Source organism: Crinia signifera, chromosome 6 (genome assembly GCF_055691185.1).
Source record: "Crinia signifera chromosome 6, ASM5569118v1, whole genome shotgun sequence".
Classification (NCBI taxonomy): domain Eukaryota; kingdom Metazoa; phylum Chordata; class Amphibia; order Anura; family Myobatrachidae; genus Crinia; species Crinia signifera.
Genome location: NC_139222.1, coordinates 271,532,796 through 271,558,196, shown reverse-complemented (window position 1 = coordinate 271,558,196; position 25,401 = coordinate 271,532,796). Strand labels below are relative to the sequence as shown.

At 47.9% G+C, this 25,401-nt stretch overlaps 2 protein-coding genes across 2 annotated transcripts in view; both read left to right on the top strand.

Moving 5' to 3' along the window:
* Positions 1–533: 533 nt before the first annotated feature.
* On the top strand, positions 534–12,650 carry ANKRD2 (ankyrin repeat domain 2). The gene is made up of 8 exons (XM_083145627.1): positions 534–635; positions 2,951–3,112; positions 4,911–5,018; positions 6,826–6,924; positions 8,606–8,704; positions 9,662–9,760; positions 10,960–11,058; positions 12,427–12,650. Exons 1-8 carry the CDS (start codon positions 567–569, stop codon positions 12,523–12,525), a joined length of 834 nt encoding a protein of 277 aa, XP_083001753.1. The 5' UTR covers positions 534–566; the 3' UTR covers positions 12,526–12,650.
* Positions 12,651–15,515: 2,865 nt separating this feature from the next.
* HOGA1 (4-hydroxy-2-oxoglutarate aldolase 1) overlaps positions 15,516–25,401 on the top strand; it is a 29,646-nt gene continuing 19,760 nt past the window's right edge. Inside the window, exons 1-5 of the mRNA XM_083149598.1 lie at positions 15,516–15,857; positions 21,127–21,255; positions 22,362–22,489; positions 23,631–23,765; positions 25,065–25,161. Of these exons, the coding sequence (XP_083005724.1) occupies positions 15,656–15,857; positions 21,127–21,255; positions 22,362–22,489; positions 23,631–23,765; positions 25,065–25,161 (691 nt within the window). The 5' untranslated portion in view covers positions 15,516–15,655. The remainder of the gene's footprint in view (positions 15,858–21,126; positions 21,256–22,361; positions 22,490–23,630; positions 23,766–25,064; positions 25,162–25,401) is intronic.

Here is a 25,401-nt window from a genome sequence, read left to right as displayed (position 1 = left end):
CCAGTTACAGATGTCCCCAGTAGTGCCAGTTACAGATGTCCCAGTAGTGCCAGTTACAGATGTCCCCAGTAGTGCCAGTTACAGATGTCCCCAGTAGTGCCAGTTACAGATGTCCCCAGTAGTGCCAGTTACAGATGTCCCCAGTAGTGCCAGTTACAGATGTCCCCAGTAGTACCAGTTACAGATGTCCCCAGTAGTGCCAGTTACAGATGTCCCCAGTAGTGCCAGTTACAGATGTCCCCAGTAGTGCCAGTTACAGATGTCCCCAGTAGTGCCAGTTACATATCATGTCCCCAGTAGTGCCAGTTACAGATGTCCCCAGTAGTGCCAGTTACAGATGTCCCCAGTAGTGCCAGTTACAGATGACATTCTGGAAACTATGGTTTTCGGAATAATTTGGATAACGGATATTTGGATAAGGGAAACTCAACCTGTATTGTATCACTGAAAGACTATAACAGGAAGATACAGTACGAGGGACTGTACAACAGCTATTCACATTTTTGTCTAAAACTGTTTTAATTCAGATGATAAAACCTCGTTTTCGGAAGATCGGTGTGATTGGCATGGAGAGCAATGGATTCGATGATGAGGACTTCACACCCCCAGTTAATCGAAGTATTGCCAATTTGAAGGTAAAATCAATCAATTTATTTTGCTGTGATGCATGAACGTGCTATTCCGTCATTATTTTATTGGCAGCTCTAGGAATTGTTTCTGCTGCAACATCCCATCAGGGCCGTCTTTCCCATTGGGCTTAATGGGCAGTTGCCCAGGGGCCCAAGGGTTGTAGGGGCCCACCCCAATGGGGAAGACAGCACTGTCCTGGGGAATGGCGGCGGGTGATGGGAAACCAGGCAGCGACTGTCAGAGGTGACGCAACGGCGGCGGTGATCCAGGCAGCGGGGGGCTTGATGTAGCAATCTGGGTGGGTTGTGTCGGGGATCTGGGCAGCAGCTGTCAGCGGCGACTCAGCAGTGATCCAAGCAGTAGGGGGCTTGATGTAGCAATCTGGGTGGCTTATGTCGGGGATTTACGCAGCAGCTGTCAGCGGCGACTCAGTGGTGATCCAGGCAGCATGGGCTTTACGTAGCAATAAGGGCAGCGTGTGTCTGGGATCCAGGCAGCAGCTGTCAGTGGCTGTCCAGGCAGCGGCTACTCAGACCTTGATGTAGCGCTATTTGCTGAGTGGGAAGCGCTGTTAATTTTGAAAAGTCTGTCCGGACGCTGATTGGCCGGATGCTCAGCCAATTAGTGTCCAGGCAGTCTTTTCAAAATCTGCAGCGCTTCCCGCCCGGTGGCAAATAGCGCTACTGTACATCAAGGTCTGAGCGAGCTGCCTGGATGTCCGCTGACAGTGGCTGCCTGGATCCCCACCAAATGCCGCTTGGATAGCTAAATCAAGCTCCCAGCTCTCTCACTGCCTGGATCACTGCTGGGTCACCACTGCCTCTGCCTGGACGTCCGCTGACAGTTGTGCCTGGATCCCCGCCACATGCTGCCCAGGTAGCTACTTCAAGCCCCCAGTGCCCCCTGATGCTGCTGCACATAGGTGGGTGGAGAGGTGTTGTGAGGAGGAGAGGGGGCCCTAAAAAATATTTTGCCCAGAGGCCCACTAGATGGTTAAGACGGCCCTGCATCCCATCTTCAATAGGACTCCCATCTTAGTCAATTTACTTCATAGGTGGGATTTACTAAGATCAGATGTGTACGCATACACCTATTCGTACCCATTCCATGTCAAATACGGCCGGTAAATGAGCATTTGCTAATTTACTATCAGCCGAATTTAGCTGATTTGCCGTATTTATATATGGTAAGGTCAGCCGAATTTGGGTTTAAAAAAGAATACACATCCGTGCCGTTTTGGCATCTCATACATATTTGGCTGTCCTAAATCCGCCAGCCAAATACGAATGGTTTCGCCATCGGTAAATACAAATCTGAAGACTACAGCTGTATTCTCCATTTGTATTTTCAGCTGATTGCGGCCGATCCCGGTCGTACTGGTTCGTACACGGGATCATCCGTAATCGGCCTTCTAAGTAAATGGATCTGGATGGTTGGCTATCTAACCTGTCCAATCCGCCAATCGTTCAGCTGACTCCAGACTATGAATAGAGATCATCTCCTTACATATTGCAGCTAAATTTATTGCACCACCCGTTATGTTTCACTTGGGCATCTTCAATTAAATGTCATTTCCGAAATTGTGCAACTTGCATATAAATAAAATTGCAAATCACTATGAAGCGACTAGAGAGATATCTCTGCTAGTTCAGCACCCCCCTCGCCCTTTCTTTTCTTGATGCCCCTCTGACAGCGGGAGCCTGGCAGCCAGTGGCTCCAATGTCTCTGGGAGTTACACCACTGCCCTCCAGTCAGAGTTAGACTGGCCCACAGGTGCACAGGGGACTTACTCCCTCCTCTATGGGTTGATTATTTGGTGCGGGATCATGGGTAAACTTTGGTTGTTTCTCAGGAAACTACACAGAAATGATCTCTCTTACCAATCAATGGGGTGGTCATGACACACCCCCTGTCCCCTCCTTTATAAAGGGACCCTGTTCTGTACACGTCCTTAATGAGGGTTGGCTAAGCCGCAGTAGTGTCTGGCCACCCCCTCTGGTGGTTGACCACACCCCTTAAGCTTGGACTCCTACCACTCAATTCCTGGTGGGCCCTTCATGCCCCAGTCCGACACTGCCTCAATCATTGGTCGGCTTCTAGATAGCAATTATCCACTATTATCCCCTATAGGGTGCTTTTTCTGCCCAGAAAATGAAACTGGCATTGAATAAAACCGTTATAAAAATATTTACCAAACCCTATAATGTTCCTCCCAGTATTCCCCGCACTTGTCCTGCCTGCCAGATGTGCACATCCATTGTTAGAGTAAGCACCGCCTGTATATTCACTCTCACAGATAGTATATACTGTACCTCCGCAGGGCGACGAGCGGGTGAGGAAGACATCGGTGGACTTGCGGAAGGAAATTGTGGATGTTGGAGGGATCCAGAATCTCATAGAAATACGCAAAAGGAGACAGGAGCGCAAGAAAAGGATGTCACAGGTGGTAGCGCCACCGCCGGAGCCCGAACCTGAAGAGATTGTAAGTAAGACCGGTGTTTTGGGGAAAAAGCCACAAATATTTTTTTATAGTGTTTTATGTGTTATAGTTGTATAGCTCCTGTGGTTTATGGAAGCTTGACTTGGGTGCGGATGGAAAGGTCTACAGTGTCTAAGTCAAGCATGTCCAACCTGCGGCCCTCCAGCTGTTGTGAAACTACACATACCAGCATGCCTTGCCATAGTATTGCTATTAGGGAATGCTAAAACTATTGCAAGGCATGCTGGGATGTGTAGTTTCACAAAAGCTGGAGGGCCGCAGGCTGGACATGCCTGGTCTAAGTCATACTTGCCACTGGAGATGAGACTGTCAGCTGAACTTTGGGGGGGGTGTCGACTGATTATGATGTCATCAAGCCCCGCCTCCAGTGCAGGAGATACCGCCTTTTGTGGATCTGTGTTGAGGAGGCGTGGCTAAAATGATGCGATTTGCATGATTTTAGCCCTGCCACCTTATTGAAGAGCTGTAAATCACAGTGATTCATTGGCAGAGCAGCTGAGATGCAGGCGTTGACTATTGTCACTGTCACTGATCTATAGTAGAAATGAATGCAGCAGGTTTGAAAATGTGACAGTTAATAATGGCTACAGCTGTGCAGCCGCTAGGGAGTCTGGGAAATGTGACAGTGAGTCATGACTACAGCTGTGCACCAGCTAGGGAGTCTGGGAAATTTGACAGTTAGTAATGACTACACCTGTACACCAGCTAGGGAGTCTGGGAAATGTGACAGTTAATAATGACTACTGCTGTGTACCAGCTAGGGAGTCTGGGAAATGTGACAGTTAGTAATGACTACAGCTGTGCACCAGCTAGGGAGTCTGGGAAATGTGACAGTTAGTAATGACTACAGCTGTACACCAGCTAGGTGATCTGGGAAATGTGACAGTTAGTAATGATGACTACACCTGTACACCAGCTAGGGACTCTGGGAAATGTGATAGTTAGTAATAACTACACCTGTGCACCAGCTAGGGAGTCTGGGAAATGTGACAGTTAGTAATGACTACAGCTGTGCACCAGCTAGGTGATTTGGACCGTTGGTAGATCTCGGGGACCAGTTTGGCCTGAACCACATTGATTTAGCAGCTCTGGAATTGATTCCTTTTCCTGTACTTTAATCTTCAACGTACCAGGGGTCATGGTATAGTGTCTACGTCTTCAGTCACTAGGTCGACCACTAATGGTTGACAGTGACTAGGTTGACACCTGAAAATGGCCAACATTCCATAGGTTGACATTGACAGAAGGCTTAAGGTGCCCATACACTAGTAAGATTTATCTTCAGATCTGACTGGTTGGAACAAGAACATGGTTATGGATGAGTGACAGTTTGGCAGTTTTCCAGCATTTCCAAGCAAATGGTCAACTGTCATTTGCTCTCATCCATAACCAGGTTTTTGTTCCAACCAGCCTGATCTGAAGATAAATCTGCGTGTGTATGGCCACCTTTAAGGTCGACATGGACATGGTCAGCACCCACAAAGTCGACATGATTTCTCATGTTTTTTTTTATGTAGACCGACTTGGTTCATATTTTACTATCCAAGTGGGCATAGAGTGAGACTATAACAGCGTGCCAAGCGCGGCGAGCCATTACAGTATACTTGCTTGTGACTACAGAGGTGGATGTAGGGTGAGACCATTGTCAAGGTCCACTATGTGCATGCCAACCTTTTGGTGAGGACCATTGACTGTCTATCTAGGCACTGTTGACCTATCCTCTGGATACCGTCATTTCATTCCACTGAAATTATGAATGTATGCGGTTTCTGTTCCGTAGACCGGGCCGATCAATCCGGAGGTGTACCTGAAGGCTGCTGCGGAAGGCAAGATGAATATAATCGAGAAGTTCTTGGAGGATGGCGGTTCTCCAGACACTTGTGATGAGGTGCGTCTATAAAAAGAATGGAAGGGAACATGCTCCCAGGCTTGCCCACGCTGTCTGGGCATCTTGGGTATTAGATTGCTACATTTCTTGGCCCGCTCGCGGCATTTCACTCTATAACTTGAGACGAAGCTGTGGATATGTTTCGGTGTTAAATTGTGTAATTAACGTTCGGGATTATCAGTGTAACTCCCTGGCCACATGGGTGGAACCCGCGAGCGCTGCACATACCCAGCAGACGGGCTGTAAAACGACCCGCATATCTCTGCGATCATTAATTTATTAGCTTATAAATAGAAACACTGAGGCCATTGGGAAAGACAGTTGTATCTCAATTAAAGTACATGTAAGATCCTCAGGTTTAGATGTAGGGGTGAGATTACAGACAAGTGACAAATGCCATGGCCAAAACACAGGGCGCCATACCATATTTAGCGGAATCACCTGTTTACCTGAAGGCTTCTTAAGTGGACCTTTTCCATGTCAACCTTTAACTTGTGACAACCTTTTTCCAGTGTTGACCTTGAGCATTTTGACCTCTTGGGGTCAATCTAGTGACTGTTGAAGTCTCAGCTCTCTGGTCAGCTAGAAACATCAACACTGTGTCTTAGCATCACTCACTAATCTCTGGCCAACTGGAAACATCAGTGTTGTGTCTCATTGTCACTCACTAGCTCTCTGGCCAGCTGGAAACATCAGCGCTATGTCTCAGCATCACTCACTAGCTGGAAACATCAGTGCTATCACTCACTATCTCTCCGGCCAGTTGGGACCATCAGCGCTATGTCTCAGCATCACTCACTAGCCCTCTGGCCAGCTGGAAACATCAGTGCTATGTCTCAGCATCACTCACTAGCTCTCCGACCAGCTGGAAACATCAATACTGCATCTCAGCGTCACTCACTAGCGCTTTAGCCAGCTGGAAACATCAGCACTGTGTCTCAGTGTCACTCACTAGCTCTCTGGCCAGCTGGAAACATCAGCACTATGTCTCAGCATCACTCACTAGCTCTCTAGCCAGCTGGAAACATCAGCACTGTGTCTCAGCATCACTCACTAGCTCTCTGGACAGCTGAAAAAATCAGCGCTGTGTCTCAGCATCACTCACTAGCTCTCCGGGCTGGAAACATCAGCGCTGTGTCTCAGTGTCACTCACTAGCTCTCTGGTCAGCTGGAAACATCAGCGCTGTGTCTCAGTGTCACTCACTAGCTCTCTGGGCCAACTGAAAACATCAGTGCTGTGTGTCAGCGTCACTCACTAGCTCTCTGGCCAGCTGAAAACATCAGCACTGTGTCTCAGTGTAACTCACTAGCTCTCCGGCCAGTTTCAAACATCAGCGATGTGTTTTAGCGTAACTCACTAGCTCTCTGTCAGCTGGAAATGGCAGTGTGGAGTCTCAGCGTCATCTTACTTGCTCTCCGTCAGCTGGAACTGACAACGGGGAGTCTCAGCATCAACTGCGCCATCCCAGCATCACGTATGGTATCACGGCATAAGTACAGGCATGCGGCTCCTTGCTTATCGTCTGATTCGTTTAGCGATCTTGTCGCAGGATGGTATCTCTGGGATAGATGTATGAAGCAGTGATAAGGTAGGAGAAGTGAGCCAGAGAAGTGGTCCATGACAACCGTGCATCTCGGTACAAGTTCTAGGAAGGTGATGTCTTTGAGGCATAAATAATATAACTGAATGAGTGATGTCTCTGGTACATAGTTAATTGATAAGATGCATATTTGCCTAAATAAGATTTTGTGCCTGCATGATAATGGGGTAACACTATATAATATCAGGGTTATTTTTGTGTTGCAGTTTAAGAGAACAGCTCTCCACAGGGCTTCCATGGAGGGTCACATAGAAATCGTCCAGAAACTCATAGACAGCGGCTCATCGGTCAACTTCAGAGACCGGGTAAGATTGTAGGATCACTCAGTAATAACAAGGCCGGTACAGATATCTGAGGCAGCTGCAGAAACAGCAGAAACGTTGGCATCTCTGCAGGATTTATAGATAGTGATAAACCACCAGCCAACCAGCTCCTACCTGCCATGTCACAGGCTATGTTCGACAAATGACAGGTAGGAGCTGATTGGTTGGTGGTTTATCACTCTGCAATTGATCACTTTTCAAGACTTAGTACATCTCGCCGTTAGAGATCAATTAACCCTTTGAGTGCCAAGTGAATTTGTCAAAATAGGTGTGAAAATTGGCCTTACCTAATATAGGCACCCACATCACTGGGTCATTACCATGGGAACGCCCAGCGTCTTCATGGGAATGCCCACGAAACGCTGGGCGTTCCCATGGCCGCATCCCCCCACCCGCAGTGTTGTGTGCGAACACCAGAATAAGGTCCATTTTGTACCTCTCTCACAGAGCTGTTGGCACTTAAAGGTTAAGCTACAGAAGCACCAGCAGAAGCAGCTCTCTGAAGCAGAACTATAACCAACACATGAAGCACATTTTTAGAAAGTATGATCTAGGCCTGAGCAGTGATGACAGCACCGATCAGTGGTTGGCTGCTGCAGATGCCAATCATCGGTCTCTATTTGCCCTGCCCCTGTCCACCTTTGTCTATGGCAGTAAGCCTCTTTTCCTTCACTCTCCCTCTATGCGGCACTCAGAGGACACACATGCTGTTCACGGCCAGTGTTAGAGAACGCATGTCTCCTACCTGCCCTCCTAGGCCTAATAGGTAAATGTACTAAGATGGGAGTTCTACTGAAGATGGGACCAATCACAATCTACTTCTTATTAGGCATCTCCTAGAAGATAATAGATAGAATCTGATTGATTACCCACAGCAGCATCACATATTCAGTAGAAGTCCCATCTTAGTAAATAAACCCCTAATACCCCTGTCACACCACGCAAATGCCCTCGTTTTTCAAAATGGTGCTTTCGCACCGCACAGAGACCCGGGTCCAGTAACCGGCAATCTGACCCGGGTTAAAAGAAGTGTGGCTCCTCTGCGGGCAGTTCTGTCGCGGCGTGACGTCATGTTGCACAGCAGTAGAGGCTTTCCAGCGGCTTGACAGCCTGCTTGAGCGCTGGGCAGCAGGCAACTCGCAGGCAGGCGCTGGTAAATGGCTGGCGGGTGTTGTGCGGCGTGTAGCGGCAGCCGATGACCATCAGCCCAGTGGTGCTATACAATGACCCAGGCCCAACCCTCTGTGCCAAAGTGGCAGGACCCGGACAGGTGTATCCATAGCACCCCCCTGATGGTGGCCCTGTTTATCGGTAGACTGTGCACGCGCCACGGTAATCTATCGATGCTGCAAAAATATAGTGCTATGGATTGTTTGAGGAGGGCCCCAAAACAGTTGCTTGCCTAGGGCCCCAAGAGTTCTGAATCCGCCTCTGAGTCCGACACTGTTCATATGCATGCACCCACCCTCCTCTACATGCGCACATACATGTAGAACTTACTCTTTGTTAATGCTTTGTACATTCTTTCTCTTGTGTATTTAATTTGGAACATTTTCTATGGCACGCTCCATTAGGTGTATTATAAAATCCAATGAAGCCTTAATGAGTGATGACAATGAGGATCAGTTCTATGCTTACTGTATATTCCTCCTCTCCGAAACAGCTGGACAGCACGGCCATTCACTGGGCCTGCCGCGGGGGCAAGCTGGACGTCATACAACTCCTGCAGCAGAATGGGGCTGATATCAATCTGAAGGACAAGGTAACAGCCACAGGATTACATTGTTCACCAGAGACAGGACGACCTTGGTAGCCGGGGCTGCCGCAGCTGCAGGGAGCATGGCTGGGGGGGGGGGGGGGCTCCTCTTGTGCACATTCCAAATACATACCTCCCAACTTCTTCAGCTTTAGAAGAGTGACACATGGCTTATACAAATTAGAAAAGGGGCGTGTTTCGCCGTCTGCATCGCTAAATAGCGTTTATTCCCTTCAGGCTGGGGGGACTCACAGCTTCCCCCTACCTCCCGCCCCCCCCCCTGCCGCGGGACACCGTCGGCCCTGGGACGGGACTGGCCCAAAAAACTGGAATGGTCCAGTGAAAAACAGGACAGTTGGGAGGTATGCAAATATCTATGTATTCTTCTGGGCGATACATGGGGCATAACTGCCCGCCCCTACAGAGTGTTCAGGACTCCTGAAATTTTTGAACAATACGAGTACTTCTGGGAGTAGATCAGAAGTGGGCGGACTGGGGTCTCTGATGTGAATTGGGGTGTGTTCACCGGGGCAGTGTTAACCTGCTCACTAGGCACCCTAACAAGCAGCCCTGAATTACCCCCACTTATAATACACAATCCTAAGCAATATACACTAGCACAGAGCACTACAGCCCCAATGTAATATCATCATTTCATAATATCGTTTTTAAATGCCTTCCATCGATAAACCATAAATGATGCAGCTTCCAACAGATCATTGAAATCTAAGAGCAGCTGATCAATGGGAAGTGTTGCCGCAATCACACATATCTGGGAGAATGTACATTATGGGGCCGATTCAGGATCTCTCTTAGCAATCCGAATTCAGCTCCAGCCCGATGGTCGAGCGGTTGCTGCTTAGCGATCGTGTAGGATCACCCGCTGTGTTGTTACCCAGCTATTTGCGTTATGCCGTCTTCTTTCCTGTGTCGGAGCCTGAGCTGTCCTTGCTGTATTTTCAGGTGCTCAGTACCCCGCTGCACGTCGCCACACGCACTGGGCAGGTGGATATAGTGGAGCATCTGATTGCCACAGGGGTGGATATAAACTCCAAGGACAGGGTAAGTAGAGAATTTGTTATACTGTTTTGACAGCCAGAGCAAGTTATTCATTACCACTCATGTGACATAGATAATATGGAGAGAGATAAAGTACCAGCCAATTATCTCCATGCTACAGCCTGTGTCCCTCACTCTCTATAATGCGCCCTACACATGTAGCGACCCTAAGGCTCAGCAAGATCGCTCAGCGCACAGCTGTGTGTCGGCGATGTCGGGACAGTGTTCTCCACTGAGAATACTGACTCTGACCCCAGTGATTAACTTACTTTATCTAGCATGCTAGATATAATCCCCTTGAGTCGTGGGTTTTCCTGTCCCAGCAAAACCCACCACAGAGCATAGGCTGCCTTCCACCCACTTGTCTGGGCACCCCCCTCCTCCGCTCCGGCGTTTGTATGCCGGAGCTCCTCTACTGCTGATCGCCGGAGCAGAGAGGTGAGGGGCAGCGACGGGATGGGAGGGGAGAAGAGGTGGGGGGTGCCGGGACAGGTGATGCCCCAGTGTTGCACAGCTGCAGGCACCACTGGCGCACACCTTGATATTAGTGGTATGCCTCGAAATTTTCCGGGACAGCCCGCTGCGGCAGCGCAGCTGAGCCCGGAAAATTTCTGGGCATACCACTCAAGTGGTTAATCGCAGGGAAGATAGCAACTCGTGGAGCCGCACATTTCTATCGCTACGGCCTCTACACACAGAGCGATGTAGGGGCATTTTCTAAGCAAGACATCTAAGTGATGTATATCCATATCAACCGAGACTTTAATTATTGTCTATTTATAAAACCACTTGTAGTTGATATTCTTATACCCCTTTCACACAGAAAAGCAAATTACCGGGTCAAACATTTCTAGCCGCTAATTTAACACTCATCGCGGGTCCTTTTCTTGTGTGAATGGGTCAACCTGGGTCTTTGACCCTAGTAAAACTTGGGAAATTTGACCCAGGTTGACCCTTTCACACACAGAAGAATTACCTGTGTTGATCATCCAATTACTGGGTAGAAATGTTTGACCACTGGGACCGGAAAAACAACACGGCACTCTGGGTAAAAGCTGGGATTCAGGGACAATTCTGTCTGAAAGGGGTATTAGAAAGGGGAATTGTACATAAATATCCTGCAATTAGTGACATGTTTATTAGCAGTAGTAATGTAATGGATCTATAATTAAGAGATCATAATGCGTTTGTTTTGGTTACAGGAAGGTGACACGGCGCTGCACGATGCGGTCAGGCTGAACCGGTACAAGATTATCAAAATGCTGATAATATACGGAGCCAACATGATGACGAAAAACGCAGTATGTATCTTCAACACCACAGTGTCTGTCTACTTTAGACCAGGGGACTCTAGCTTCAGTGGAACCAAATATCCCAGCATGCCCTGCCACAGTTTTAGCATGCCCTAACAGCAAAACTGTGGCAGGGCATGCTGGGTTGCATGGTTCCCCAGCAGCAGGTGATTGGCACGATGCTTAAGGCTGCTTTAGACAAAGGAAATGAGGACATACAGGAGGTCAGGATGATAACGGTCGGAATACCGCCGCTGGCATCCTGGAGGAGGGAATCCCAACAGGGGTCAGGTAAGTATATTTACACTCTCCCGGGAAGCTGAAGGCAGGAGAATTCAGCAAACACTCTCAAAAGAATGGACGGCTGCTGATTGGTCAAGAGAGCTCTCTCAACCAATCAGTGGCCACCTGTTTTTGTGAATGTTTTTTTTTATTTTACGGCCACCCACCACAGAGTGGGGAGAGCGCCTCTTCTGCATGGTGCTTCCCCACTCGCATTGGATGCGATACATTGCGGGTCCTAAAAAGCACCTGCCATGTACCGTTGACGGTGCAGCCCACCCGACCTCCGATGCGCAAAGGACTGCGCAGCGTAACGGATGTCAGACACATCCGATTTGGGTCCGATCCATTGGAATCAGGTGTAATCGGTCCCAAATCGGACAAGTGTATGGGCACCTTATTCCCCCCTAAATGGACTTTGCCAATGAGACTTATACCCCTTTCACACCAGCCTAATTTCACGGGTTGGGCCTGGGAACAACCTGCGACAAGCACTGGTGTGTAAGGTTCCCGGGCCAAAATCCCGGGATTTCAACCTTGCTATGGAGCAGGGTTGTTCTCGGGTTCAACCTGGGGACCTGGCCGGTGTGAAAGGGCTAGGGGTTACTTACCCGCGTTGCCATCCTCAGTGTGCTGTCAGGCCGGGGATCCACACAGGCGGTGGGCGCAGATGACAGGACAGGCGACGGATGAAGATGCTGAAGCTATCCGGCACCCTCATTGCCGCCGGAGAGCTGTGTCATCTGCACCCACCGTCTGGCCTGTCATCTGCGCCCGCCGCATGTGTGGATCCCCGGCCTGCACCGAGGACCAGCAACCGGGGTGAGTACTCGCTGCCATCCTGCCGCCATCAATCTGCCTGCCCGCTTCCTTCCTGCCCCCTTCACACACCAGAAAATGCATGGACTTTTCTGGTGTGAAAGGAGCCAACCCAGGAATGGCCCGGCATGATCCCTGGGCCATATTCCCAGGTGGTTCCCTGCATTTTCTGGTGTGAAAGGGATATAAGGGGCGTTATCTATGCTTTACGGATATATGCCATTGGCCCATCGTTGGTAATATCATGTCACTAACTGGTTACACGTTCCTCCTTAGGATGGTAAAACACCTACAGATCTTGTGCAGCAATGGCAGGCCGACACCCGGGAAGCTTTGGTGAAACGGGCAAACCAGGCATCAGAGAAGCAGGTGTAATGCGGAGACCAGATGTCTACTATGTTATTTATTGCTGCCATGCAGACAGTAGGGGGCAGTCTGGATGTGATTAGCAAGTGCTTCAGAAAATTATTTTTTTAATGCAGACTGTTTGATATAGTGTATAGTTTATGTACAGCCGTTTCTTTCCTTGTTCTATTGTATGAATTGTTGTAAAAACCTTGCTGCTTAGCAGAATAAAGCTGAAATGTGTATATTGTGTATATTGTGTACAGTGTTGTAGTACTTTACATTCTATGACCCCATCCGCTCTATTTCCCATCCGCCTCCAGCTTTCCCACCTCTTTACTCCATTCCTCTCTGCCAACATTTTCCTGTCTTACGTCAAACACTCGCGTCTCCTATTCTCAAAAAATTCTTTCTCAACCTCGCCCTCACCTCTAACTACCACCCCATGTCTCCCCTCCCCCACCAAATTACCTGGGCAGCTTGTTAGTAATGGCTTAACCATCTTCCTTATGGATAACGCCCTCCTTGACCCTTTCCAACAAGGGTTCCACCTTTACCACTACACAGAACCTGAACTGCTTACCATTCTAAGGGGTCGTATTCAATCCCTGGCGCTATTTCTGACAGGAGAAATAATGCTGGACGCCTATTTAATGCTGTCTTGGCTGACAGCTTTGAAGAGACAGATCGACAGAATGGGCCCGACTTTGAAAGCTGTCAGGCCCGTATTGTCGACTACGGCCGTGAATTGTCGCACATCTCAACAATCCACGCCCGTTTTCGTTGGGCACGCCCCCTTTTCGCAGATCAACAGGCGGGACATTGAATCCCGTCTGGTGATATGCATTCAAGCAAAAACAAAAATGGGCCAGGGTCACTTCTCCTAGCAACTGGGGTTCCCGGGGTTCTGGTTTGCCGCCCTGTCCTTCTTTCTGCATAACCTCTGGGGTTCCAAGCACTTTTTTCATGCTTGGGCTGCCGGAACACCTACAGGTGCGAGAAACTCACAAATAATTGGATTGACCCCTAATCTGAAGAATAATTTTTAGGAAGTGTGTTATTCTGGGATATTTCATGTTACCCGGTAACATAGTGGTGCTGATAACAGTAGCCATATCATAAACAGGGACGTATTGAGAGTGGTGTGACTGGTGCCACCACGCAGGGAGTCCGGCCGAAGATTGTGAGGTGACATGACACCGGTGTTACCAGAAACAGCGCAGGTTACCTATAACTACTGCCTTGAGTGCTATGTCTTGAGTGGCGTCATGAGGGGAGGATAAAGTGAGGAGACCACTTCATATGGGGCTGTATTAATACGCTGGTCCAGCAGGTTAAATGCAGGCTACACAAGGAGCACAGGGGGAGTTGTATGAAGCAGTGAAGAGTGGAGAAAATAGATAATGAAGAAGTTGCCAATGGCAACTAATCAGCTGCTATGTATAACTGTATAAAATGCACTGGAGAAATGTGACTTTGTAGCTTCAGGCCGCAGTAGGGATGGCCATTGGTGGATTTTCCATCGATGGTAAAATGATAAGTAACCACTGATGGTTGTAATTAAACTATGTATTGATAACCATTGATGGAAGGTCGACATGTTGACCTAACGACCCTGTCAACCTAAAGCCATGTCGACCTTTTGAGGGTGTCGACCTACGGCCTGTCGACCTAGTGACCATATACCGGCCTTGGTATGGCTGCTCACTCTCTTCGAGGGGTAAATTTACTAAGATGGCCAGAGCTGTCCTTTGCTAAAATCTTCCTGCATAAACGATGATATGCATGTGGAGAGTGAACCTTTGGAGCCGTTGGATTTTGTAGGGAATTGCTGATGCAGAAAATAGAATGGAGGTCTCTCCACTGATAAATAAGTGAGGGCAAACATGGGGGGGAATTCAATTGCAGATGATATGCATACCTCCCAACTTTTGAAAAGGGGGCGTGACCTCGCGAAAAGGGGGCGTGGCCTCACGGGGGGGGGGGGGTGACACGAAATCCGGCCACGCCCCCGTTTTCGCCGCTCGTCATAATATTATCGTGGTTTATATCTCCCAACCGTCTCGGGAAGCCGGGACTGCGGTAAGCAGTACCGGGACGACGGGACATCGGCCGTAAATCGTGAATGTCCCGCCGAATCCGGGACGGTTGGGAGGTATGGATATATATCTTGCCTGGCTGAATTTACAAGGCACTCTTCGTGGGTGAACACAGGTGCAAATCAGCGGTATGAAGACTACAAATCAGGCTGCCGTTGTTGGCGTTCAAATGCCGCAGCAATGGCAATTTGCCCACTCGCTGGCAATGGTAATCACCCTATGGGCAGGATGCGCCAAACAAAAAATGCCGTAAAACCCTGTTCTCTGGGTTTTTACCGCATTTTCATATGCAGCAAAGCCCTGCCGCCGGGGCTTCACTGCGGTGGTTACGCCAGTTCTAGATGGCGTAACCCGATGGAAGCCTATGGGCTTCCCTTCGCAGCCCCCGCCGCAGGGAGGACGAAGTGGAGCCCTCACAGCTGGGTAAGGGTTCAGGGAGGGAGGGGGGACCCGCTGCATATCGCATGCCATCGCCTTTGCGTTAATAATCGCATGTTACTGCATATGTGATTATTACCAATGCGAGTGGTGGCGATGTGCGGGGGGGGGGGGGGGGGGGGGGGTTATTAGAGCAACCCGCCCAATGTATGTATGTATATATATATATATATATATATCAAAGGGCCAGATGAATCAAGCTTCACAAAGTGATAAAGTGGAGAGTGATAAACAACCAGCCAATCAGCTCCTACCTGACATTTTTCAAACACAGACTGCAACATGGCAGGTAGGAGATGATTGGCTGGCTGTTTATCACTCTACATTTTATCACTTTTTGAAGCTTGATACATCTGGCCTATATATAATGACTAATATAAATATAATACATTGCTGGTTAGGGTCCCATCAGCAGCAATGAGGGCTGGTGGGACCCTAGTCCTGAATCAAGCAGGTATCAGGGAGACCCTCACTCAGTCAGTGATAGTAAACTCTGAATCCAGCAGCAGCAAATGGCAGCTAATCCCCAGCATGGGCCGGAAGCCAGCAGAGGAGGCCCCCATTAATCATTAACCCCCGGCGGGCACTGAGAGCGGCTGCCCGGGTACACAGCGCTGCACATAATGCTACTGCTGCTGCAGAGAGCGCTACGCCCGGCCTGGGCCCGGGGACTCTGCGGAGCAGGGAACCCCCGGCACATGCACCGGAGCCTGGACATCGCCGGCATCTACCCGCCCATCTCAACCCCCTTCACCCCCGACGAGAAGGTGGACTACGGCCGGCTGGAGGAGAACCTGCGCAAGTACGCCGCAGTGCCGTTCCGTGGTATGTACAAGATGATTGCGAGCTCGTCTGCCAAGACAACACGTGACTGTGTCCAGCTGCCGGGGGCAAGCTCCAGCTTGTAGAAGGCAGCACCAGTATAGGACCTCTACTCCACCTGCATATACCGTACACTACAGTCCTGTGATTACATAGGTGGTGTGGACCCTACACCTGTACTTAGGCAACATAGGGGGAGATGTAGCAAAACATGGAGAAAGATAAAGTGGAGAGTGATACAGGGCCTAGTCCATGGTTGTACACAAATGCAACTGTAATTAATGTGAAGGTGCCCTCCAGGAGTATAGAGTTGCCCCCACCTGCTCATCACAAGCTCATTTGCAATTGCGCACACATTAACGGACTATGGGCCAGAGGGTGCCGGGCGGGGTCCCAACAGGCATTCACCCGACGTCGGGATCCCGACTGTCAAAACACTGACAGCCGAGTTCCGACGGCCACCTGCTATTTTCCCTCGTGGGGGTCCACGACCCCCGGAGAGGGAGAATAGAATAGGCGGTGCGCTCACCATGCTGTCTGGGTCCGGCCAGTCGATCTCGACGTCGGGATAATGACTGTCGGGAACCCAACTGTCGGACCCCTATACCACACCCGGGCCAAATGTACTAAGCTTCAAAAGTTATAAAATGGAGAGTGATAACCCACCAGCCAATCAGCTCCTGCCTGACATGTCACAGACTGTGTTTGAAAAATGTCAGGTAGGAGCTGATTAGTTTTTTTTTTTTAATCATTCTCCAGTTCATCACTTTTGAAGCTTAGTGCATCTGTCCCTATGGCCAGGATGTACTAAGGGAAAAATGTTTTCAGGGGTTTTACCACATTTTCAAAAGTACCAAGACCCGGCCACCGCGTTTTCACCACCCAGGGAATCGCCACCTTTGGCAATCCCTAACATAAGTTGGCTGCTGTGATCCTTAACATGCCTGGAATGCACAGGATTGGGCTGTTCCTTGTTGCACTAACCCACCTGGCAGAGCTTCTAGTTGCACATGAGGGGAGAGTTCAGTTTGGTTGGTGTTCCCGACTACAGCGAGGTCCACCGCACCCCTGAAAGACAGTGCGGCCCAGTGACGTGATGTGACAATATTGCTTCACCATACACCCTACACCAGGCATGGCCAACGTTGGCCCTCCAGCTGTTGTGAAACTACACATCCCAGCATGCTTTGCAATAGGTTTAGCATTCTCGAATAGCAAAACTGTGGCAAGGCATGATGGGAACTGTAGTTTCACAACAGCTGGAGGGCCAAGGTTGGACATGCCTGCCCTACACGGTCCGATGTACAACGATGCACTATATGGTGACAAGGTTAATGTAACAGCAACGCACCTTTCGTGGAATAATCCCACCTGACGTGCGATGGTCATGTAGGGTGGTCGAGCGTGACAAGATAGTGGGTAGTGGGTGGACGCGGAGTGTTTTCCCCTTGCATTTTTCACATCCTCTGAGGCAAAGATCTCATTCTGGCCTAGATTTCATTTGCGCTTTCGTCGTTCCTATACCCAGTGCACAAGGACAGCGTCTATTATCAATTCTCATGCAGCTCGCAAACAATTATCCTTCCCTTATGGGTTACGAATGAATCAATAAATAACTGGCAAGTCAGCCATTCACGTTCATTAGTGTAATGTGCACTAGATTTCTCAGTTAGTGTGTGATTAATGGAGGCTGATGGCAGCACTTTCCCCAGTTTGTGCCTGATTCAGACCTGTGTGTAATCGCAGCCTTTCGGTAGCATGCGAGGGGATGTATACGCTAACACAGAGGTTCCCAAACTTTTTAAAATCACGGCACCCAGAAGTATCAGAATTTTTTTCACGGGACCCCTAGACCAAGAGTTTCTCAGAAATTTAGAAAGAAATATTAAGTGAAGTAAATTGTGTTTATATCTCATCCTGGGGTCAGTTATGTGGTAATGGACAGGATTCACTTCTGTTTGTCCACAATTTGACTATTACATTGGCCTTATTCACTAATAAGTCAGTCTAGACTGACTTTTATTATGCCTGCAGATCCCCAAATTTGAAGTGGGAGGCTGAGTTTATGTGAAGCCACCAAGCAGGCATCGTCTACGCCAGCGTATACAGTGTTTTTATGGGGACGCCCTGCTGCCGCCTCCTGCCCATCCCCTCTGTGTATAGTGAAGGCTGCATTCTCACCCCCCCCTTTTTTTTTCCAAATACTATTTTTGTATTATCTGATTATTATTATTATTATTATTATTATTATTATAAGATGTTCTTCTGTAACGGCCTGCACATTGCTAGCGCCTCATATGGTTGTCACTGCACGATCTAGGGGGAATTCAATTGATGGGACGAAATTAAAAAAAGAAACAAAAACCCCCCACATCTACGCTGGGTTTTGCTATTCAATTAGAGGAGAGAAAATGAGCTGCGGTAATTCCTATAGAAATCACAGCGTCTTTTTGTGTTGCACCTCTAGAACAAGTCTGAGTTTTACTAAAATTGTTAATTCAAGGAAAATCTGTAGGCTAGTATATGTGCCTCATAGGGGCTATTCAATCCAGGATTCCGACTGATAGAAAGTCCCGACGTTCGGAATCCTGGTTCGTTTTCTTTCGATCCAACAGTAACTAGACAGTCGGAATTCAATGTTACGGCTGTCGAGTGTCGGAAAGTCTGTGCATCGGTGAAAATGGCTGGGAATTCGACAACCTGCGGCCGTTGCCGACAAAACAGATCCGACTTAAAAAAAAAAAAAGTCGGATCTTACTACCTTTAATGCTGTCGGTAACAGCAGCATTGAATAGGTGAGTGCCGCTATTTCCGTTGGTGGAAATAGTGACACGGATTGAATCCCCCCCCCCCCCCCCATAGTTTATCAACTGGAATTGCTGTTCACTATTCAAGGCTGTAACTGAGGAGAAGGTAAACTAATCTGATTCAGACCCCTCCCTCCATGTATATGATGGAAGAGGAAGGGAGGGGCATTGTGCTATGAACACGCCCCTGTTTGGTGACTGGGAGGTGGCTAGTAATGAACGCAAAAGTAGTCCATTCGGTGGGCGTTTTATGGGAGCACTACAGGTGTAAGTGGCTGCATTCACTTTCGCAATCGTAAAATGCAGTAGTCATTCAGAGAATCTGCATCTGTCATTGTACTGGTGCAATTATCAAAGCTTCACCGATACCTACTCTCACGGAACTAATTTTAAAGGAGTCCCCCGTCTCCAGAAGACAATTTGGCGCTTTTGTATCCTGCCACTTCCCAGGGCAATGGGCGTAACTAGGAGCAAATGTTTGTGAATTGCAGGTCATTGGGGAGGGGACGAGACCAATATGATTCAAATCCATAGGAGCTGCATTGTTTTGAAGCCATATCTCACTCCCTTCAGAGAGATTTTGAAAAGGAGATACTGCTTTGTAGGATGGCAACCCAGATAAATGTTTAAAAGGTTATTTAAGGAAGATAAAATGTGATATAGTATTAATGTTTCTGTTACAGAAAAAAACACCTTTAGACCCCAAAAACATGCCTTCCTCTCCACTACCATAAATGACTTTACTTTGCGACATGATTGGATTACAGTGTGTGAAATTTGGTAATGACTACATAATTAGCCATCACTTAATGAGTGACACTAAACCACAGATATTCACATTACAAAATGGAATCATGCTGACATGGGGTATTAGCAGTAGGGCATTATCGCATTATCACGTTGCACAAGTAGAAATTAGATTTGGGCCTTTGGCCAGGTTTCCTATGATGAAGATTTAATACGATGGGTTTTAAACCACCGTCTCATATATATATCTACTGCAGATCATCTTGCACTATCCTAGTCCAGGAATACACACATAATGTTTTTTTTAGAAGTGTGCACAAACGTGTTTAGTTAAGTAACATAGGGTGGGATGTTGTAACATCCGCCGCCCGTTTTCGCCCCCTCCGTCAGCTACCGAAACGATACTAATTGCATATGCTCTAACTTATGCGATTAGTAAGGCAAAGGAAAGCTCTTGCTGTTCTTTGTGATGTCCTTTGTGATGCATCGTGGCCCTTGGAACTCCGGGTCTGAGACTATGCAAGTCTCCGGGGGCCCCGCTGCCTTCATGAAAGGGGCGTGCCCGGGCCACCGCCGTCATCTGAAGGGGGCGGGGCTTGCCTCCACTGTCATCAAAGGGGGCGGGCCCGGGCCCTCCGAAGCCTCTATGCTGCCGGGGAAGCGCCGGGCATCGCTGGGCTTCCCCGTGAGGCTGTTTTAGTGGGGCGCTGCGAGAGGGGCAGGGCGCATTTTGCCCTTTAAAAATCGGGCAGGGCGCAGCGCCCCGCTAAAACAGCCTAGCGGGAACACTATATGCGCAGGCCGTCAACATTGGTCCCCGTTGTGAATTCGCAATGGGGCGATCAGACCAGAATAACTCCAAGATCTATAGGATCTAACACTTTATTAGTGTCAATGTCGACTGTGTCGACATCTGGGACAAAAAAAGTAAAAAAATGTCAACCTTTTAACTATCGAACTTTTGCTTGTGGCGACCTAATGGCCTGTCAACATAACATAACATAACATAACCCATGTCGACCTTCATGCATATCGAGCTTCAGTCATGTCAACCTTCATGCATGTCGGCCTTCAGTGGTCGACCTAATGCTTGGAGACCTAATGTATATCTATCTAATGATCCATACCCAAATCGGCCCAAATCGGATCTGTGTTTTTCTTCGGAATTTCTCAATAAAAAAGTTTTGGCCTAGGTAAAGGGTTCCATGAAAAACTCGAGGGTGCTGGGATTCTAAAAAGTTTGTGCACCACTGCGGTAACCCATTCGCGCATGGTGAGGGCAGATGTAACATGTGCAGAGAGAGTTAGATTTGGGCGAGTTATTTTGTTTCTGTGCAGGGAAAATACTGGATGCTTTATTTCTACACTGCCATATAGATCTCACTTTAAAGTAAAACCCCACCCAAATCTAATTCTCTCTGCACAAGTTACATCTGCACCACCTGCAGTGCACATGGTTTTGTCCATTTGAGAAGGAATTTTCTTTTGCGAGGGAACCAGAATAAGGGCCTATGTACGTTGCTAGGCGCTGCGGAACCCTGTGACATTGTATAAATAAAGAATGATAATAATAATAATAAAAAAAATCATGTTACTTAATCCTCTGTGGGTCTCCATGCTAGGTTTATGTATTCAGTCACCTTCTGTATCTATAACAGAAGCCGGAGCAGGTGGTCAGGTAGAAACCAGGCACTAATACCCATCTGTCCTTATTGCAGGAATTGTTGTTCAAGGTTCAACCGGAGAATATGTCTATTTGAGCCGGGAAGAGCGGCTGGAAGTTGTACGCAAGACCCGTCAGGCGGTGCCCAAGGAGAAGATTGTTATTGCGGGGTCGGGATGCGAATGTACGTAAAGTGGTATCGATCATTAATATTTATCCATCATATGAGTATATAGGGGGGTTATGTAATAGGTTTCGATACGAAGGAACCACCATTATTTTGTGTGTGTCGGTTCTTTCATCTTGGAATTTATATCATAGCTTCATATGTATTAAATAATAAGAGGTCCAGTCCGATTTGGTATTTTATCATCACATGTCGGAGGGACAACACTTTTTATAGATTTGACTATAACATACCCTGAGTGGGTAACCTTTCCGGAGCTTGTTCCCAATAGGCAATGCCATTTATAGATGACATTGCCTAATCTGTTGGTGTTTTCCCTTATGTGCATCTGAGCAAGGACGGAAACTTCCACTTGGTCCTTATGCACCACCATCGACCAGCCCTGTGGCAGATTCTGCGCCTCCTATGTCTGCGTCGGTGCATCCTGGAACTCCGCTGCTTTCATTGACACACCCAAGACACTCCCATGTTACGCCCACTGAGCGGTCCTTCTTTGCAGGACCTAGTAGCCATCTCCCCAACACCTCCCGCAAATGCCCACAACTTCTCCGCAACACTTCTGATACGATATGAATCTATTGCAACAGCAACTTTGTGCATACACTCTGGGACAGCTTCCAACGTCCTGTGGTGGGTTTTGCTGTGGCAGGACAGATCTGCCCTGGTAGGTTTGTCCTGCCCCAGCAAAACCCACCACTCAAGGGGTTAATTTGACAAAGTAACAAACAATCTACAAACATGAGTAATGATCCACTTTTGTCTATGTGATCACACATAGTATTCACACTTATGTGTTATGTTGAAATCTAATAATTAACCCTGTGTTCTAGTACCTTTTTAGCCATGTGGCTCTGACTCTATGAATCTCACTTCCCTGCACATTTTTGAGAGACCCCACTCTAGAATTCTTCAAAGTCTCAAGACTTTCCTGTTTACTCAAGCATTTCTATAGTTCCTTTAAGTATAGTTTATGAAAGGTTTTCTGTACTTCATTGTTCCTGTACTGTATTACATTAATTATATCTGTTAAGCGCCTTGAGTCCTATTGGAGAAAGCGAGTTATTTAAATAAAATGATTATTCTTATTGTTACAATATTTCCAGCTACACAAGCCACTGTGGAGATGACCGGTGAGATGGCTGAGGCTGGGGCAGATGCGGTTCTTGTGGTGACCCCTTGCTACTATCGGAGCAGGATGAACAGTTCCGCTCTGGTGAATCATTATACTAAGGTAACATATGTATTTACTGGGGAGTTTGTAATGCCGGGCAGCGTCAGAGCTGGCCATCACCTGCTGTGTCGCTCTGCGTCAGAGGTCATGGTGCGCAGCCTGCAGGCTGCACTGCTGCACCTCCGCTCTGCCGGTCCCAGCCGCACCGTGCCCAGCTCACGGACACACCACCCACCCACCCATGCAGTGTGTAACACAAACCTGAAGGCTGGAACCCAAACCTGCGAATGGTCCTGCTATGGGGAGCAGCCTCATCCTTCCAGTGCTGTAACAGTACCGTGCACCTGAACCCGGTTACTATTTCCCTGGTCTTCTACTCTTTGTCTTTTTATTTAGTTGAATGAATAATGACATTGTAAAATATTAGCGTTCTCTTAGAAACGAGAATGGGATTTTGACATTTTTGGATTTGGTGAGGGCAGGATGATTATTAATTATGTTCTGATATCTACTGCATATAATTAATAGAGCAGGTTATTTTTACTTGGTTATTTTTTACATGAATTTCTTATTCGATTGACACCATCTCCTACCTGTCTGGCTGTTATGAGATGGGCAGGCCCAGTAATTGATTATCCTTTTAGAATAAAAGGGTGAAATGTAATAGGATGAGAGATTCAGAAAGTGAGAGATTTGGTAAGAAATCTCCAGGTTTTTAAAGCGGCAATCATTTACACTGCTAAACCAGTTTGATTTTGCAGTGTAAATGATTGCCGCTTTAAAAAAAAAAACTGGAGATTTCTTACCAAATCTCTCACTTTCTGAATCTCTCATCCTATTACATTTCCCCCATAGGCCTTTATTCAGATCTGATCGCAGTACAAATTTGTTTGGAAAATGAGCAAGACCATGTGCACTGCAGGTGGGGCAGATGTAACATGTGCAGAGAGAGTTAGATTTGTGTGAGTTATTTTGTTTCTGTGCAGGGTAAATACTGGCTGCATTATTTTTACACTGCAATTTAGATTTCAGTTTCAACACACCCCACCCCAAATTGAACTCTCTCTATACAAAGTTTGGGGAGAACATTATAGATGTGATATAAGTTTCTGATCTGCATTGTAGGGTTGGGGGAGCTACATTTGCTGCAGTAGAGTCTGGTTACTCTGCGCCTCACAGTCCTCATCCGGTTTCCCTCCAGGTTGCAGACACCTCCCCAGTGCCTGTCATTCTGTACAGCGTGCCCGGGAACACTGGGCTGGACCTGCCGGTGGATGCTGCAGTTACCCTGGCACAGCACCCGAACATCATAGGGATGAAGGACAGTGGAGGAGACGTAAGTCACTCGCTGGGTGATGTATCTTGTTCTTTAATTAACTCCATCAAGGAAGATTAAGAAATTCCCCAAAACACATGTACATTGGCGTATAAGACAGCAGGTCCCACAAACGTCTTTGTTACACCTCTCTGGCATTCGGCCAACTTCAGGCTCTGACCGGAGACTGCCTTTATGCATCGTCTAGTGTTTGGAGGTGTTCAAACTCTTGGGGATTCAGCTCTTCCCCTGTCCCTGTCGACTAGTCTGCTGCACATGTTGGGGTCTGATCCCAGAGTCCGTGCAAAGGTTGTTTAATACAACAGTTAGAGAGTATTTCAAGGCCTGACGAATCACAGAAACCAGACGGCTTCGGATCAGCAGAGAGAGAGAGAGAGAAGCCAGAATTAGGGAAGCCAATCCTGGGAATCCCGCGATTGGGCATTTTTCAATCCAGAATTCCGGGATTGAAAAAAATGCCCTGGGATAGGCATCCCAAGCCACAATGGGGGCAGATGCATTGAGCATGGTGAAGTGATAAAGTGAATTGTGATAACGCAACCGCCAATCAGCTGTGTTTGAAAAATGACAGTTAGGATTTGATTGGCTGGTGCGTTACCACCTTCCACTTTATCAAGTGTAATAAATCCGCCCCATTGAGTATTATACCAGGTTTTAGTGTGGCCGAACCAGCGGTAACGTGCCCAGACCTGCCGCGCCATTAACCAGCAGCAAGCTGTCCCATTCATAAATTAGCACCCTTTAATACTGGAATTATTCTGGGATTTTGTTTATAAGGCTGCTGTTAAACTGTAGTGTTAAGTTTACGAGGTAAAGATTCTTCCTGGCCTTTAAATAGAAAAGTGATAACTGACAAGTCGGCTTAATAGACTCTGCTCTCAATGTGGTGCAGCTATTAACACGCTCTTAAAAAGTCTTTGACGTGTTCCTGTTTCACGCTGTGCGGCATGGACTCTACTGTCTGCATCTTGTACACAGCCGCTGCTGGGGGACTCGCCATTGAGACTGGCTGAGTGCCGCAAGTTCTGTCCTGGGCGTTTATTTCATGCTTCCAGTGATGCACTGGAGTCCACCCTATGTCATTCCTTTGGGGAGATACTGCTGCCTGCTCTACCTGATGATTGGATGGATTTTATGGGTGTGGTATGACCTCCCAATAGGAGGGATTCCAACGGTCACTAGACCGAACCATTATACGTGTAGAGTAGAGTAGTTCAGGTGCATTTATATTGTGATCCGAGGAAAGGGGGGAGGGGCTATGGACAGGGGCTCATCTAATTGGATACTTTTCTGCCTTAGGTGGCACGTATAGGGCTCATTGTGCACAGGACCCAGCACCTGGGCTTCCAGCTGCTGTCCGGGTCTGCGGGCTTCCTGCTGGCTGGATACTCTGTGGGTGAGTACAGCAGAGACCGGCTCCAGAGGTTCTACCAGAACTGTAATTGTTCTCATTGTGACTCCAGGTGATGTCTCAGAACCAAACCAGTGTACATGCAAGCGGGTCTATTTACTAAGCCGCCGTGGAGAGAGAAACTACCAACCAACCAGCTCCTAACTGTCATTTCTCACACAGCCATTACCCACATGACAGGATCTGATTGGCTGCTACTTGATCTTTATATACTTTGTCTCTCTC

What these genes read in the sequence shown, in the direction of transcription:
- ANKRD2 (XM_083145627.1), top strand. Translation starts at nt 567, where the DNA reads ATGGAGAGCAATGGATTCGATGATGAGGACTTCACACCCCCAGTTAAT. An exon ending in CGGTCAACTTCAGAGACCGG is followed by an intron (nt 6,925 to 8,605) that starts GTAAGATTGTAG and finishes TCTCCGAAACAG; the next exon opens with CTGGACAGCACGGCCATTCA. An exon ending in ATATAAACTCCAAGGACAGG is followed by an intron (nt 9,761 to 10,959) that starts GTAAGTAGAGAA and finishes TTTTGGTTACAG; the next exon opens with GAAGGTGACACGGCGCTGCA.